The sequence below is a fragment of the Musa acuminata genome, chromosome BXJ3-2, assembly GCF_036884655.1.
Source record: "Musa acuminata AAA Group cultivar baxijiao chromosome BXJ3-2, Cavendish_Baxijiao_AAA, whole genome shotgun sequence".
NCBI classification, from domain to species: domain Eukaryota; kingdom Viridiplantae; phylum Streptophyta; class Magnoliopsida; order Zingiberales; family Musaceae; genus Musa; species Musa acuminata.
Genome location: NC_088350.1, coordinates 25,805,843 through 25,822,713, shown reverse-complemented (window position 1 = coordinate 25,822,713; position 16,871 = coordinate 25,805,843). Strand labels below are relative to the sequence as shown.

Below are 16,871 nucleotides of genomic sequence, written 5' to 3'. Positions count from 1 at the left end.
AAAGTCAAACCTTTTCTGGCCTGTGCCGTCTCCTGTGTTGGCTTAATATAAACACCTGAGCTGTGTGCACAGACGTGGACTCATCAAGAGCGATGTAGTTTGTGATAGTTTTATGGCATCATTGTCGGAGTGCTGGGTGCAGATTAACCATCATCTACTCATCTCATTATTATAGAGGCAATGGGTGGTATGCAAAGCCTAATCTCGGGGTTCGAAAAGGAAGCTGTTTGCAGGCCTTTGTTAAATCCGCAGGTATCTCCATTTATGGGGATCCATTAATCATAGGAAAAGACCGCAGATGTTGTCTCTCTTAGATTGAATCCTGCAACTCGATATCAAGGAAATATTTGTGTAGCCAATCTGAGATTAAACTTGTTATCGATGCTGCTGTGCTGCTGCAGTATGGGCTTCCGACCATGGGGAGACTTGGAGATAGTCACTGGTTACTGATGAGCACGAGAGAGAGAGAGAGATGAATCAGCCGGTACGGTGGGTAAGGAACACACTCACACATCAATACCCATGCCATGCCATGCTCTCTCTCTCTCTCTCTCTCTCTCTCTCTGTGTTGCACTGAGATCTCCTTTCCTATCAACATAGGACTCTTGCTATGTCTGTGCAAGAAAGATACAAATGAATAGATCATATGCGAATCCATCGACAGGCTTGGGGCCCTGATGGATGCATAGATATAATGCACGACCCTGCCATGCCACCGGGACATACCTCACGAGGGCATTGAGATCATCATTTCCCAGTGATGACGAGTACAATTATTGCTACGGATACATATATAAAAAAGCTCAATAGACTTGAGGCTACACAGTAGGGAAGTGAGAATCATAAACATCGAGTGCCACTTGCAGAGAAGTTGATAAGGATTGGAAGCTCCCTGGGCCACTAGCGCAGGATAGAACTGCAACTTCTGTGCAGCTTTGATCCTAACCAAGTGGAATGTAGGCCACACTACCTGTGTGTCTACATGTTAATGCTGTACAGCCCTGTCTACAGCTTAAAAGCAAAGCACAGACAACCCAGACGCAGCCAAACTCTGCTACTGTCCCAGCTCTCGTACATGCTACCTTTTCATAGCTCATCCTGGATTAACCCATTGCTGCAAGTATTACTGGGTTTGGCATCAAAATACATGACAAATATATACATCCGATTCAGATATGATAACGATGATGTGCCATCCACGATCTTCCTTGGTAATTCCTAAGATCCTAAGCTTGTGGGCATTGTATATATCAAGAGCTAGAAACCTGGGGTTTAAAACTTTGATGCAACCCAAGGAAACAAGCAGTCATGTCCAAGCATTATCCTTTGAAGCCCCTGTCTGGCAATGATCTCCACCCTCATGTGCCCATGGTGGTCTGATTCAAGCAGGGGTTGTGGTTTCCAGGGCAGGCGGTGGGTGTCGAGAAGTGCCCGTGTACTGAAACCAATGAGATGAGGTTTACCTGCACATTCTTCTCCCTGGTTGGTCCAAGGAGAGAGAACATGAGAGCTAAAGTGGCTGGGAATGTTACTTGGATCCCCAAACCTTCCTCTTGTTTCTACTACTCAATCTGAAGTCGGCAACTTCCAGGGCTCATCTGCAGCAAACTCAGGATTACATGCTCAAGATCATTGTTCCCGTCGATGGGTGCATCAACCAAAAAGGCAGAAAACAAAAAGGCTTCAGGGGAATTTCTCTCTCTCTCTCTCTCTCTCTCTGTATGGGGACTTGAACCATAAGTAATGCCATTAAACTAGTGAAGATTGGACAGGGGATTCTGTAGCACTTCTCTCCCAGCCTATTTAACCATCCACACTTCCCATTGGCTGAAGACCATGGTTCTGAGGACCTGCTCTTTCTTGCTCTCCATTTAAGGTAGGCAGGCCACGGACACTCTCAACAATCTTGGAGAGGAGAGGGAGGCTTTCGCTTTGTTCTCGCCAAGGATCTTTGGTTGAAGCTATGGGAGTAAGGACTGGGACCTCTTGAACTAGTTTTCCCTGCTTTGCTTGCCATCAGTGCCTCAGTAGCGTTTGTGTCTCGTGTTTAGATCTTTGGCTGGGTGCAGAACAAGTTCCACGGGAGGCAGGAGAAGAAGAGCTTCGATGCTGGATCGAGTTCAGCTCACTGTAAGTGAGATTTTTCTTCTGCAGTCTTTGTTGTTGCATGACGGCTGATCTCTACTCTGTTCTTTAGATCCTTCCATGCCGAGTTCTCAGAAAGAAGAACTCAACGACTGGCCACAGGCATTGTTGTCGATTGGGACGCTCGGCAACAGCGAGATGAAGGAGGAACCACGGCGAGACGAGCATTCTCGAACCTTGGATTCTCCCTCAGAAGACTTATCCAACTTCACGATCGAGGAAGTAAGCAACCTGCAGAAAGAACTGAAGAAGCTGCTGTCACTCAAGTCGAAAACCAAGTCCGCTGGATCGGAGTTCGGCGAAGAAGACAGAGCCAAGCTGCCGCTGAATCGATTTCTGAACTGCCCATCGAGCTTGGAGGTCGACAGGATCGCGAGCGCCAAGCTCGAGTATCTGGACAACGACAACAATGGCGACCTCTCGCCCAACACCAAGATCGTACTGAGCAAGGTGAAGGAAGTGCTGCTGGGTAACCGCAACGCCATCAAGAAGAAGTCCATCTCCTTTCTTCTCAAGAGGATGTTCGTCTGTGGCGGCGGCTTCGCGCCAGCTCCCGGCTTTAGGGATCCCATGCCGGAATCAAGGATGGAGAAGGTATGCATGCTTGCTCGCATCAAACTCTCCTCTGTTGCGCACCAAACACTTCATCACACCGTCTCATGATAGATTTTGAGGGCAATTCTCACCAAGAAGATGCACCAACAAAGCTCCACTCCATCTTCATCGCAGAAATACTTGGAGAACAAGCCAGTTGGGAGATCGCAGGAAGGGGAAGCGGAGGAGGAGGAGGAGGAGAAGAGGAAAGCTCAGTGTAAATGGGTCAAGACGGATTCAGAGTGTGAGTTCAATTACTGTTGCCACTTCAATTTTAGCATGTCGCATTGCATTTTGAATAGCTAACTGAGTCAAGATTGATTCTTGCCTTGTCTCCAGTTATTGTTCTAGAGATCTAGAGACACCAATCGATGAAGATGACCATGGTGAGTTCGCGCTGAATGCTCTCGAAGAACACATGCAGGCATGCAATGGAGGGTTACAGAGCACATAATAGGCTGTGTTGGAAAAGGCTTCACTTGTGCCATATATAACAAACAAGTTGCACATTTCTTATCATTAATTTCTGAGGTGTCCGTCCGTAGGACAATTCTTGGGATAATTCAGCCGCGCATTGTTTAATGAAATCATCTTTTTTCTTGTGCATATCTAAGACGAGACTGAAAGATCGAGAAACTATTAGATATGCTTCAATCAGATGGTCTCTCCAATGTAGGCCTAAGCAAAGCGGTACTTTGTTGGCTCTTGATGAACATGCCATTAGCTTAGGGAAGAGCTTCAGGTTCATCCCTACTTGCTTGATCGAGAAGTGTGTGTGCGCCTCTGGGGAGAGGCATGCAAGAGTGTGGAGGAAGCAAATCCCTGCAACTTTGGCGAATGCCAATGTGCAGAGTCCAACATTTCCTTTCCTACTGTAATCAGATACAGATTACATAGATAAACAGCTAAAGAGAGGAGAAGGACTCATCTGATCTAATGGATGTAACCTAAAAACTAAATCTACCTATATAAACCAAAGAGACATCAGCAACATAAACACATCAAGTTCCTAAAGTACTCCTAAGTAATGTCGGCGGTGATTGTTGTTGAGCGGAAGCAATTAGGTCATCGTCCTCCGGAGTCAGGCAGTCGATCGGAGGCGTGCGGGTTGGGCAATTTGTTCCCTTGCCATTCTCGCACTCCGTCGACGCTTCGCTCTTTCCATCCTCCGATCTGATCTCCACATCGTTGACCACGATCGATCTACGGGGCACGCCCGCGCTGCATCCCAATCTGATGGCCACGCCGCTCGACTTCGCCGAAGACCCCCGCCAATCGTCGAACGCAACGTTGCTCACTTCCACCGCCGATGGCTGCATGCATGCATGCACGTATACGCAGTTAGCTGTGGTTCTCCTATTCACCGAATCCACAAACCTTTGCTGTCGTTGCCTTACATCATCGGGATCGCACACCGCCCCGCCCTTTTGGTCACAATAGTTTTGGTCGATCCGAATGGGGTTTTCCACGGAGAAGGAATTGGTCGATCCCTGAGGAAGAAAGCACGGACATCGGCGATCATATGCTTTAGTAGTCAATCAAAGCTTAGAACCACGGAATTAGTACTCACAGGCCATGTCTTGATTCGGACGCCGTTGTCGGTGTTGGTGAGATTGGATCGAGTCACACGTACCTGCACCACGGTTTCTCCGGCTCTGTTCTTCCCTAAGCCTCCAACACTGCAAGGTTGGGTACGTTAGTCCATCGTTGCCATTACAGCTAACACAGTCAAAGAACAATGCCTGTGCTTCGTACAACTAGACCGACCTTATACTATGTCCAGGGCCGCAGTTGATTCCGGTGATGTTGAGGTCAAAGGCGCCGTCGTCGATGGCTATGCAGTCTATCACCTAACAGTATTATTATTGTAAGTTGGTAAAGGTAGCTAAAAGAGTTGTTGGATATACGAAGGAAACTTTTAATTATGATATATGTTAAAAGCAGATAAAATATTTAAGTTATATTTTTATATTGATAGTGATTTGATTGATTGTGTAGACGATAGAAAAAGTATTTTATAAGTGGATAATAATAAAATAAAAATATGTTATTCTCTCGAGTATATTACGACTATAAATACAATATGTCAAATAATTTAACTTCCAAGAATCCTAATAGATCTTCAAGAAAAACAAGATGACCTAACTAAAACTTACTATCATAATAAGTCTATTATTGTAATGACGAAGAATCATGTCTTTCATAAGTGTATCAAACATATTGAAGTTGCACGTCATTTCATTCGTGAACTGATTGATAAAAGAAAATTTCAAATGGATTATTACAGCACCGAAGATTATTTTATCAATATTTTTACAAAAAATTAGCGATTTTTTTTATTTTTTCTGAATATAACTTTAAGTTATAATTATTTTAAATTAAGAAGGTGTGATAAGATTAATTTAAATAATTAAGCTTATGATGAAATAAAAGATAAAAATTTAGATTAAAATAAATAGAGAAAGCTGAAAAGATTTATTGGGATGGAAGAACTTATGGTAAGAAAATTATAAACAACAGTTATACTTTATCCTCCAATGATAATTATATACTCGGATTACGAAAGCAGAGTTTGAGTTCTTACGATTAACCACAATTATAGTAATAATAATAATAATAATTATTATTATTATATAGTGAAGCTGACAGCATTCTCCCCCGGCGTGGCCGCAGCGGTGAGGGGACTCTTCGTGTCCGGCCGCCATGGCCGTATAAGCAGGGAACTGTGTTTCTGTTTGCTTTGCATGCACTGTGGCCTTTTCCTACTCAAGCAGCAGTAGTTCAGGAAATCATTGTCTCGGTATAGAACTTTAGTTGCATCATGCACGATTCATAGGAATCATACAACAAGAAATTGTAAGCGGATCATATGCACAAATGAAATCTCGAATCGTATGATCCACTGGATTAAGCGATATGGCTGATAAATCTGCGGTCGATGTATGTGAATGCTTCCGGGATTGACGTGGATGAATAAGATTACAAGATTAAGATTCGGGTTGTCAGAAAAGGAAACTCGTCTTGTCGTAAGTCTTTCAGAAGCACTCCGACTCGAGAATCTGAACGATCGAGATGACATGCGACAGACGGCAGACCGTATATGATCTACCCAAGTCCAAACACTATATCTAATACAAGTTAAATATCACAACAAAGAATGCACATACACACTATTTGAGAAGGAGAGAGCTTCTTCTTGAAACAGTTGTTGTTGTCCTTTTCCTTTACTAGAGTTGAAAGCTATTGTTGATGAACTGATGAGTTAGCACGATACGTTCCATAGGTCGATGTCGGAAGTTTATGGTTGACTTTGTTGGTTGTCGAAGTCGATCACGCCCTTAGGACGGGGTGCTGGCAACGGAGTGTTGGTTGGCGTCTCTTGGTCGGGATGATGATTATGGCTCTGTGGTGGTTGTTTTCTTGCACAAAAAGCCCTTGTCGGTGGGTTACCGATTTTGGCTCATTCGACGATCAAGTCAATGCTTAGTGGGGGGTTTTTGTTAGTCTTTCTCTTCTCCCTTGGGTCAGATGCCGGTTAGAGTTTTTATACTACTATATGAGGGACGGTCATGCGTGAGTTTAGCGTAGCAGTCGATCATCGAGGGACGAGATGATACCTTTGTGTGGCCGCTGTCTCAGGACGCACGGGACGGCACCATACAGCGTCGTCCCGAGCTTTTCGAGATGGGACGTGCTGAGGAACGCCTTGGTACGGATTTCGGTTTGATGCGTGAGAGTGCTCCTCTTGCTGACCTGACGGTGGCGTTGGTTGTGACGTGGTCCAGACCCAAAATAAACCTTATCAGCTATGTCAAACCTTCACCAAGCCAGAGACAAGTGTGAGGGATAACCTGGTGGGGACTTGGGATTGGTGGGTGGCAACATCTTATATTAGGTGTCTTATTGCAGTTTCCTATGACAATTATGGTTGGTTAGAAACAATGTTGATTACTATCGCAACCGTGAGGTCAATAACCTATCTATGTTGAGGAAGGCAGCAGTGAATACCGAGAGGACTCAGAATAGAGTTTATGTGGTTAGAAACAATGATGTTGGACTGGTTTTCAGTTGGACTGTGATGGCTTCTTTGAAGCATCTTCTGGTCGTGCAAAGTGTTGGCTACTTCGCGAAGGACGAGTAGCGACGAGTAGTTAGGCCCAATCCAATTGAGGATTCGATCAGATTGTCAAAATCTTTCGCGTAAGATCTCTGGTTCTTGTCCTGTTATGTGGCTAATGAGATCTATGGTTGATGACATTAAGCTACTCAACTCCGTTGAGTTTAAATGTACACATAGAAAGGTTCTTACTGATGTATAAATATTGACTAAACTTATCAATAGGATAGCTAATATATGCATTTGATATTGATGAGCCATAGAGCAATAAGAATCATACTCGATGAGCCATAGAGATGGAGGAGACTCATCCCACGTTGGTGGGAGAGATCTCTTTCTTCCAAGCCACATTTGAAGCTGTGGATACGGAGATGATTCTGGCGGCGCTTTCGATCTCATCGTTCCAAAACCCTTTCTTTTGGTAACAGTGCTTTCTTCGAAGCTCGTCCTGTCATGCCGGCAAATTGTGATCTTTCGTGCGCTGCCAGATCGGTCACACCCGCCCGGGGTTGGTGGTGGGCCATTCGCGTCCCGACAAGTCAAATGGAACGTTCGTGACGCCACCGAGCGATGGGGACGCCTTCCCAAGATCGGACGGCAGGTGAGATGGAGGAGGAGATGAATCCAACCACCGAGATTTAAGTCTTCTGTCACCGCGTTCCGCGATCTTTCTGTTCGGTCGTCCTACTCTACCCCGCTCGCACGCCCGATTCCCGGGAACGAAGCCCAATCCTATTCCTTCCTTTTTTTTTCCCTGTTTTGGGCTTCGGAAGCACCAGAAACCTTCGCTTCTGATCGAAATTTATCGACGATTCTTTTCTGTTCGTTCCAAAGTTGGCGTCTTTCCGGTTATGTTAGTTGCAAGGGCACGCCAAGATCGGGTCTTGAGGCACTTATTATTCTGATGGGTTTTGCGTTGTCGCTGGCCTATGTTTTTCTTCAACCGTAGGAAAGTCACCTCCCGCTCGGGGCGGGACGGGGTGGACTCCCGGCAGCCGCAGCAGGGGGCGGGGCGGCGGCTGGACCGGCGCAACGCGGTCAAGAACTTACAGTATGAGGCGGCGGGGCCTTCGTGGACCTCGTTCTCCTCCGCCGACTCGGAAGAGTACCACAACCTCCGGGCTACCCGGTCGCTAGACCTCTGGCCGTCGACGTACGCCCGCCAGACGAGCTTCCGGATCGGCGGCAGCATCGAGGGCGAGGTGGACATCCTCTACCGCAGCCTTGGCCTTGACGGTCCAGATGACTTCGCCATTTCTCAGTCCGACTGGGAGAGGCACAAGGTGAGGTCCTCTTCCGACATCCTCCCGAGGCCCAGACCACTCCAGCCCGACATCTCATTCCCGAACGATCTCACCTTTGCGCCTGAAGATCGCACCTTGGTGATCGATTCGACTCCTTTTGAGCCCTTGTCAGTGTCCGGAGAAGAGCACAGAAGCCAGGAGGATCGGGAAGAGGAAGATTGGCATCTCACTGATGGTTCGAAGGCTGAAATTAGGGTTGCTGATGATGAACCTGCCAAGTATCCCTGTGTACCTCCGAGTTCTGGGGGACGAGATGGAGGAATTCGAGGAGTCAGGCCTCCAGTTCTATCTCCATCATCTATGGCAAAATTTTCACCTTCACCGTCGATACCTATCCTCGACAATCCGTCATCAGTTCTTAAATCGCCTCCAGTTTCCCTTACAGCCGTTAACGGAGTGACTTCGTCTTGGACCTTTGCTCCAGAGGAAAGTGGTCCGGAGGCAGGTGGGATGAGAACGGTAGATTCTGAGGTGATGAACAAGAAGGAAGAGGTTCTTGCAGGAGATGAAATCAACGAGGAGTTGTGGTTGAGGGAAACCGCTGAAGACTTCAATGGGACATCCTCTTACTCTACGATGAACGATGATGAATCATCCAGTACGACTACTGAGACATTGTTCATCATCTCACCAAATGGTCGGTTCAAGAGGAATATAAAGTCATGGATGCGTGGTGCACTCTTGGGGAGTGGTTCCTATGGAATGGTGTATGAAGGGATCAGTGAGTAAGTAATGATGCAAAACTAGTTATCCAAGAACTTCTTGCTGTTATGCATACTGCATGGTTCTTCTTGATGCTGCTGTTTATCTACAACATGCTTCTAATGAGTTTTCAGTTACCTTGTGAACACTCTCATGTTTAATAAAGAATCCTATAACATGACGGTGTAAATTTTGGAATTTTATATTCTTTCCTTTTTGAATCTCTGTAGAATATGTACAGGTTGCTTAATTGCAATCATATAAACTTGTAGCATTTTTTGTAACAAGTGCTACACTTTTCTATTTAGACAAAGCTCGTAAATAAGATAGTAGTTAGTAGCATTGGCCAATATGTTACTAGGAACATCTTCTTTAAGTCGAACTTTTAGATGGATACATGGCCCATGTAAGATATTTCCATATTCAAGTTTAGGAGTTTTACTTGTCCTATATATTTTTGGTACTTATGTATTTTGGTTACACTTAGATCATCTCAGTCTAAGTTTGTTAGTGACCTTTTCCTTCATGATCACATTATATCTGTCATTTGGTTAATTAAGTCATGACAATTGGTACCAAAAGTAGAACTAATACTATAATGGGTGGACAAAATAGGAAATAACTAGTATTACTGTATGATTTTGAATTATGTGATAGGCCTTGACGAGGGCATCAAGCCTTAGCATAGTGGAAACTATAATACAACATAATCCCACATTAGGAGTTGATGGGTTGGATTAAGACATAGGGCTAGACGAGTCAACACTTTGGTCCGCATGATTTTATGCCTATATACCTGAGTTATTTAGTAAGTCTTAGGTTGGTTCATAACACGTGTCTCAGAAAGGAGATGATTATCTAATAATGTGTAAGATGCTTTGATTACATGTAAGAGTGCACTATGTTATGATATTTTACATTTATTTTTCCATAGTGATGTACAAATAGAGTCACAGAGAAGTAAAAAGCTGGTGTAATTTACACCGGGAGCAAGATTAACTTCATACCAAGGTTTATAGTTTCGAATAATATTGCCCGCTACGGGTGGTACGTATCGGTCCGACAGGATACTGGTACACGGACCATCCGCTATTGGGTGGAACGCGTAACATCGCCCCGTATCGGACGATACGGGGTTATATTGGGCGGTAACGATCGAAATCGACCGTTACCGATTGGTAACAATGCTCCAATGGTCAAATTGACCGTTGGAGTCCTTTCTCTTAGGTTTTTAAACTCTTCTTCCCCCCTATTTCACTCAATTTCGCTCTCATACTCTCTTAAACTATCTCAAACTCTTTTTTTCTCATATATACGCTCTCCTATACTTTACTAAACAACGATTTGTGAATCGAGGCTAATTTGGGAAGATTAAGAGGAAGAACTTTCTAATCAAGAGATATGTACTCTCTTTCTTTAATTTGAGGGTAATTAAGATATTTAATATTATGATTAGTGTGTTTAATATTGATTAATTCGAAATTAGACACTTAATAAGTTAAATATTTATATTTCATGCATATTAAATATTGAAAGATATTTATGATAATAAAATAAGTTTAATAAAATTTTGTTAAAGTTATTTAATGCTGCGATTAGTCATTTTAATGATGATTTAATCGAAATTTGATCAATTTTACTATTACTATATTAAATACGAACCTTGCACAAGTTATTCCTCAAAGTCCGAAAAAGATATGTGATATTATTCTTACCTAATTTATATTGATTTTGCTAAACTTATACTAATGCTATATTTATTTCTAACTTAAAAATCTTATCCTAACTTTTTTTTTCAGATATTTTCGAAGGATTTTATGCCTATATTAGGTGTATCGCTCGTTACGCCTTGGTGTACCGCTCGATACATGATATCGTACCATGCCGAGCAAAGCTCGATACTCCGGTATGCTACAAAATTACGAACCTTACTTCGTACCATAAATTAAGGAGCATAGATATAGAAATGAATATTGAAAAGATTAAGAAAGAAAAAGTATCAAAAAATCCTAAAGTCAATTGAAGTGAATACATAATTAGTAATTAATGAACATAGTATTTCTCATATGAGAATTATCACACTAATACCTGGAAAGTATAAAGTATAAAGAAAGCCTCAACTGCTTGGATGGCCTTATTTTCATATATCTAAGGTCATGTAGGTTACTCAAGCTCTTGAATAGCACTATTTGCATTTATCCAAGGTCCAGTAGGTTCTTGCTAGGATTTAGTCTTATTCTTTGTATTCATAGTCAGACATTTGATTATATATATCAATATATAACTTGCAGATCTATTTTAATGTGAAACACAGTTTTCTTTGCTAATGATATTTTCAGTATGCTCAGGAAAATGTAATTGTATGTCTGCTAATGAAAATAACTGTTTGGTCCATCTTGTTGCATTTGGAGTTTTTTTTTCCTTATGTTTCTTTGGTTAACGTTGATACAGTATCGTTGAATATCCTATTACTTTCCAACTAATGTTTGCTATTTTAAATGTTTAGTGAGGGTATATTTTTTGCTGTTAAAGAAGTATCTTTGCTTGACCAAGGAAGCAATGCCCAACAATGTATACTTCAACTTGAGCAGGTGAGATGATGCCAATTTTCACTTTTGATGATCCAGCTGCATTGATTCTAAGTCATGCTCAACATTGTTCCCAAGTTGTTTTCCCTTCTCTTTCTAGTTAAATATGTTCTGGGACTTCCATGAATCTGAAGTGTAATTGAAAGTTTGTCTAAGTTCTGTTCTGAGCTTTCTTGTTTGACTTTTTCCTTCCAGGAGATCGCACTTTTAAGTCAGTTTGAACATGAAAACATAGTTCAGTATTATGGGACAGACAAGGTATATTGTTTTTCCAATCTTGTTATTTCATAATATTCTTTGTTTTTCATGAACTTCTCAATGTTAGATATATTTTCACATGCATGACATTAGATATGCAGCAAGGGAGAGAGAGAATATCCAATGCTGTGAACACCAATTTAAAATGTCACAGATTTGGGATATTTGAAGCTTTTAATATTTGTTCCCCTGCTTTTTTTTTCATTTGAGTCAACTTAGCTAATGACAACATATTTCCTTTCTCGTTGTGTAATTTCTGCATCCATTCTTGAATCATCTGATATGTGGTGTGGATCTTTTTACAGGAGGATTCAAAGCTATATATCTTCCTTGAACTTGTCACACAAGGTTCCCTTGCTTCTCTCTATCAAAAATATCGTTTGCAAGATTCCCAAGTTTCAGCATATACCAGGCAGATCTTAAATGGCTTAAACTACCTTCACGAGCGAAATATTGTGCATAGGTGATGCAAATGTTTTTTGTTTATGTCAATACTCTTATTCATAAACTTGGTTTCTAAAGCTATGATGTTACAATTGTGGATCTTTTTTCTGTCGCAAGCCATTTTTTTGTTGTTGCCATGTCCCATGGCTGAACTGTACATATTAGTGAACTATATCCCTGCATAATATGCATGCCACTTTAACATGTTTGTTCCTATGGATCATGCATAGGAGCAGACAAGGACAGCTAAAAGCTTGATTTAGTTCAAGACTAGTCAATATGTAGAGGGACATGTAACCCTTTCCCATGCCATTATCTTGGTTGTCTCTATTAATTGAACCACAATGATTTTTATCTGATTCTGCAATGCTGTCAATCCTTAAGAGAGATTAGGACTGGATTTGCATATAGTATGGAGGTTTCTGTGTAACTGCAGGGGTTAAATATATCATTCTGACAATTACTTTTCTTTAGTGTTTCCCAGTGTCGCTTGTTTATTGGAAGACAAACTTAAGACATCTTCTCTTTTTTTCAGAGATATCAAAAGTGCAAATATATTGGTTCATGCAAATGGATCCGTCAAACTTGCAGATTTTGGACTGGCAAAGGAGGTTCGTTTATTGCTCTCTAGTTTTCACATGTTACATTTAATATCTCATTGATTTGTTAAGTATCATCTTATTCATATTATATACTGCTGCTGTTGAGAATTTCAGATGACCAAGTTCGACGCGATGAAATCTTGCAAAGGCAGTGTATATTGGATGGCTCCAGAGGTTAGCCCTTCTTTCTGTAGATTCTTTTCCATTAGCAAACATGTTGAGGACCTAATCTGGAGGTTTTTGCCAAAAGAATCTATGAAATGCTTTGCAAACATGGTAATATCTTACTATAGATATTTGTTTGACTGAGGTATATATACTATATATCAACAAATAGACTTAAATAGATTGAAAGTTTATACTAGTTCATTATGACAATCCTAGAAGGCAATTTTGGTTTCATCCTGTTTTGAGATTTGGTGCATATAAATATCATTTAAATATCATTATACATCTCAAATCCATGATTGCCACAAAAGATGCATCTCGGACTTAAATGATTGTGGTATATGATCCTACAATATCCTACCTGCTGACATGTATGTGATCTAACATTCTATGTCACATGTTCCCTAAAGGGTTTTCTCTTCAGATTTGGTGCTTGTACTGAAAACAATGAGCTATATAGCAACTGCTTTATAGAATGTGTTTTAACCTACCAAGACCTATCTCTTGGATAAGGACCAAAGTTTTGGTGTAATTTTGTTTAACTGGTTTCTATCAAACAAATTAATGAAGTTGTTGGAAATTCTAGCACTTATAGCCAATGATAATTCTTAATTTCAAATTTCCAGGTCATTAATCCTAGAAGTTCATATGGACCTGCTGCCGATTTATGGAGCCTTGGATGCACTGTTTTGGAGATGTTGACTCGTCAGATACCTTATCCCGACCTGGAATGGGTGAGTAATTTACATGTCAGTATTAGATAATTGCTATTTTTCCCCAAATGCTTTGAGTTAAACCTTTCTTCAGTTGAATAACAAAAAAACAAACTTTTATACCTTTTTCTAGTCATACATTCAGCTGTTTTTTCTGATCTCAAATATCACCTCCCTATGAGTTAAATGACGTTTGCTGCAGTGGGGCAGCTAGCCATCGGAAGAACAGTGAGTGCATGATTAATTTAAATTAGTTGGAGATTCAGACTCGACCTAATCAATTTAATAGCCAAATAAAGAATTAAGGTGTGTAAACCATCCATTTTTATTTAATTTGCTGAAGGAAAGAACAATAATTACCAAAAGTATTAAGATGTAAATACTGAAAAAATAATAAAATCTCACACTTGTAATTGCATCAAACTACCAAACTAATATTTGGCGTTGTTTGACTTATGAATTTAAGGGTAGATAGTTGATCATTAATAAGATGATATGGGGTGAAGAATTCTACAATTTAGATGAGAAGAGAAGCAAGAGGCCAAAAAAATTGAGATAGGAATCTTGTTTAATTTATTCTGTAGACATCCAACTTCACTGAATAGAGTTATTTGGAATCAAGGGTGGCAAATTAGAGCTTTGCATTTCAGATATTTGATAATCAGAGAGGACAAAGTGACAATGGTGCTTAGCACGACCAATCAAGGCATGTATGTTGGTGATGAGGTTAATGTTAAGCTAGATCACAAGAGCTAACCTGGACCATTTTGTGAGGTGGCAATATGTATAGAGATATGTCGGGGTGAAGTAAATGGCATACTTCCAGGCTCGAGGCATACCTAGTGGGCCTCGGTGCTGCAGTGGGTTTTTCTGTTGGTTGTTTTGTGGTGAATTATGGAAGTAAATGCTCCACATATGTTGATAAGACTGGTTACATACATTCCTCAAAGTCCAGAGTGGCATGTTGTGTCCTTACACTCGGCTCCTAATTTAGACAGGAAAGAACTAGTGCCAAATTCAAAGGTTTTAACTGGAGGAAGCAAGATAATATGTGGAACATGGTGTTGCATGACCAGTTAATTTGATTTCAGGATCTTTTGGAATCCCATTCTTCTCTTTGCATGCAACATGTTGTCGTTGTTGCTGGCCCATTGCATAGTATCGTTAGTATTTGAATCAAATTTCATCTGTTCTAACAGATGAAATTTGCAGAAATTAGGCTGTAAGATTTGGATACTAGCTGTTGTTATTCTCCAATGGCAAACTACAGAGGAGAATCACCTAAGAGAACTTAAAAAGAAAAAAATTAGTTGCAGAAAACATGGGTCAAATATGAGTAAAAAGGGAGGACACAGTAATACAAAGGCAAAGAGGACCTTCCATTGTGAGAAAATTTTGTTTCTGTAAAATCAATCACATGAGGCCTGTTTTGCAGGTTTCTGTTCCTCTTAATGGAAGAAATTCTATAATCAATTTGCATGAATGATGGTGCAATATTAGTTCATGCAGCATGAACTCTATCCAGGTTTCTTGTTAATTCGAGTTTGAAATATGGTTGTCTTGATTTTTTAATACATTTGCCAGTTGTATATGACAATTTCTAGTTTGGAGGGATACAATAAATAATGTCAATGCATTTGGTGTCAGTAGTTTTCTTTCCTCCATTCTTTTTCTTTTTTCTGTTATTTTTTTGATGAGTGAAGACGCTAGTAATTGATACAGTCTAATTTGCAGGCACAAGCCTTTTATAGGATTGGCAGCGGCGAACAGCCTCCTATTCCAACCTACTTATCTAAAGATGCACGTGATTTCATTAGCCAGTGTGTGCAAGTGAATCCAGATGATCGTCCCACTGCTTCTCGACTTTTTGAGCACCCATTTGTCAGGAGATCGCTGAGTGCTTCAGAATCTGATTCATCATCACTCAATAATAGGAGACGAGTTAGCTAGACAAGAAAATGGCACCTCAAAAACATCTAGGTAAAGCATTCTATCTTGAAATTTCAAGCAATTAATAAACTCCTGCCAATATTGTTGGTCTACTAAGCTGGTATACATACTCGAGAGAACTCTGGATTGCATCACTACTTCGTGTGTATAAACAGTATACTTAGATTGGATGCTTATCTTTGAGTTACGTTCTTCATGTGCAGATTTTTTGGCCACAAGCTGCAAATATGCCGGGAAAGATATATCCACAGTCTTATTCATGGCATCAGTCATGATCTAGGATTTGGTACTGAAGCACCCACAGTTTGCAAGATGATCTTGATGCTCATTGGAAGGCCAAGCTAGCTGTAACAATTGTGGAAAAATTCATGTTTAGCTGCACGAGATGGAAGCTGATGTGCATCCAATCATTGAGCAAGATGAAAGCACGAACCCATATCTCTCTTTGTTTTTGAGTGCCAAATCTTCAAGGGACGTTTATTTTGAGTAAATAGTCATTTTTGTGCTGGTAACTCAGTTGTATCTTGATGTGTTCATGTTGTAAATATTCTTTCGCATCAATTATCGATCTTCTTAGAACTAATTTGACGGATGCATCAAACAGAGTTGTGCATCTGGTTTCCAAACTAGTTTTAATAGCTATCATGGTGTGCTTGATGTGGATTTTTCCTTTTCTTCTGTGTTCATTCCCAAGAATAGTTCATCAAGGTAACTAACTACTGATGTGGTGCTCCAATTGTTTGCTTCATCATTTTGATCTGAATTATCCCTTCTAGAGAACAGTTTACATAGAACCCTAGATGAATTGCAGCATAATTTTGAACTTCCGGAGATTAAGGCAATGACGGTAGAAACTTAGGGATAAGATTATATACGTCGATCTTTCTTGAATCCTGTAAAGATTAAATGTCCTGCAGATTATGAATCTTTGATTAGTCAACTCATAGGTTGTAAGGAGGACTAAGGAGAACACAGATAGAGCGTGGAAATAAAGTTAGCAATTGAAGGATAGTCTTAATCAATAATTTCCTTCTTCCCATTCTCCCTTGTATTGAAAAAAGTACAAAATAAAATTCTACAGACATCCTTCGAAAGTAAGCAATTTTATTTTAATTTATCTCCTTAAATTTAATTTCAACATATTATACGATGCTAATTAATTTTTAATTTGCTTCCATAACTTCTAAAGATTTATTATAATATGATGGCAATTAATTTTAATTTATTTTTTTACTTCTAAAAAAATTATTATAATAATGAAAATGTTGAGGATTTTTTGGGATTTT

The 16,871-nt window shown here is 40.5% G+C and overlaps 3 protein-coding genes across 3 annotated transcripts; 2 read left to right on the top strand and 1 right to left on the bottom strand.

Annotated features, from left to right (window-relative positions):
* The first annotated feature begins 1,861 nt into the window (after positions 1-1,861).
* On the top strand, positions 1,862-3,308 carry LOC103976393 (protein DEEPER ROOTING 1-like). Its single transcript, XM_018822229.2, has 5 exons — positions 1,862-1,969; positions 2,052-2,130; positions 2,198-2,739; positions 2,812-2,983; positions 3,079-3,308. Exons 1-5 carry the CDS (start codon positions 1,964-1,966, stop codon positions 3,096-3,098), a joined length of 819 nt encoding a protein of 272 aa, XP_018677774.2. The 5' UTR covers positions 1,862-1,963; the 3' UTR covers positions 3,099-3,308.
* Positions 3,309-3,740: 432 nt separating this feature from the next.
* Positions 3,741-5,444, bottom strand: LOC135631556 (probable polygalacturonase At1g80170). Its single transcript, XM_065139287.1, has 4 exons — positions 5,387-5,444; positions 4,507-4,582; positions 4,310-4,418; positions 3,741-4,229 (listed from the first exon to the last, which is right to left on the bottom strand). The coding sequence occupies exons 1-4, from the start codon at positions 5,442-5,444 to the stop codon at positions 3,741-3,743; spliced, it is 732 nt and encodes a 243-aa protein (XP_064995359.1).
* A 2,085-nt stretch (positions 5,445-7,529) lies between these two features.
* On the top strand, positions 7,530-16,256 carry LOC135632056 (mitogen-activated protein kinase kinase kinase 1-like). The gene is made up of 9 exons (XM_065140366.1): positions 7,530-8,885; positions 11,369-11,453; positions 11,646-11,708; positions 12,014-12,171; positions 12,688-12,763; positions 12,869-12,928; positions 13,549-13,656; positions 15,370-15,615; positions 15,789-16,256. Exons 1-8 carry the CDS (start codon positions 7,786-7,788, stop codon positions 15,583-15,585), a joined length of 1,866 nt encoding a protein of 621 aa, XP_064996438.1. The 5' UTR covers positions 7,530-7,785; the 3' UTR covers positions 15,586-15,615; positions 15,789-16,256.
* The last annotated feature ends 615 nt before the right edge of the window (positions 16,257-16,871 follow it).

Coding starts and splice junctions, on each gene's coding strand:
- LOC103976393 (XM_018822229.2), top strand. Junction 2,131..2,197: donor TGGATCGAGTTCAGCTCACT/GTAAGTGAGATT, acceptor TCTGTTCTTTAG/ATCCTTCCATGCCGAGTTCT. Junction 2,740..2,811: donor CGGAATCAAGGATGGAGAAG/GTATGCATGCTT, acceptor GTCTCATGATAG/ATTTTGAGGGCAATTCTCAC.
- LOC135631556 (XM_065139287.1), bottom strand. CDS start 5,444: ATGGCGGCCGGACACGAAGAGTCCCCTCACCGCTGCGGCCACGCCGGG. Junction 4,583..5,386: donor CCACGCCGGGGGAGAATGCT/GTCAGCTTCACT, acceptor GTTAGGTGATAG/ACTGCATAGCCATCGACGAC. Junction 4,230..4,309: donor TCCGAATCAAGACATGGCCT/GTGAGTACTAAT, acceptor TTTCTTCCTCAG/GGATCGACCAATTCCTTCTC.
- LOC135632056 (XM_065140366.1), top strand. CDS start 7,786: ATGTTTTTCTTCAACCGTAGGAAAGTCACCTCCCGCTCGGGGCGGGAC. Junction 8,886..11,368: donor GTGTATGAAGGGATCAGTGA/GTAAGTAATGAT, acceptor TTAAATGTTTAG/TGAGGGTATATTTTTTGCTG. Junction 11,709..12,013: donor AGTATTATGGGACAGACAAG/GTATATTGTTTT, acceptor ATCTTTTTACAG/GAGGATTCAAAGCTATATAT.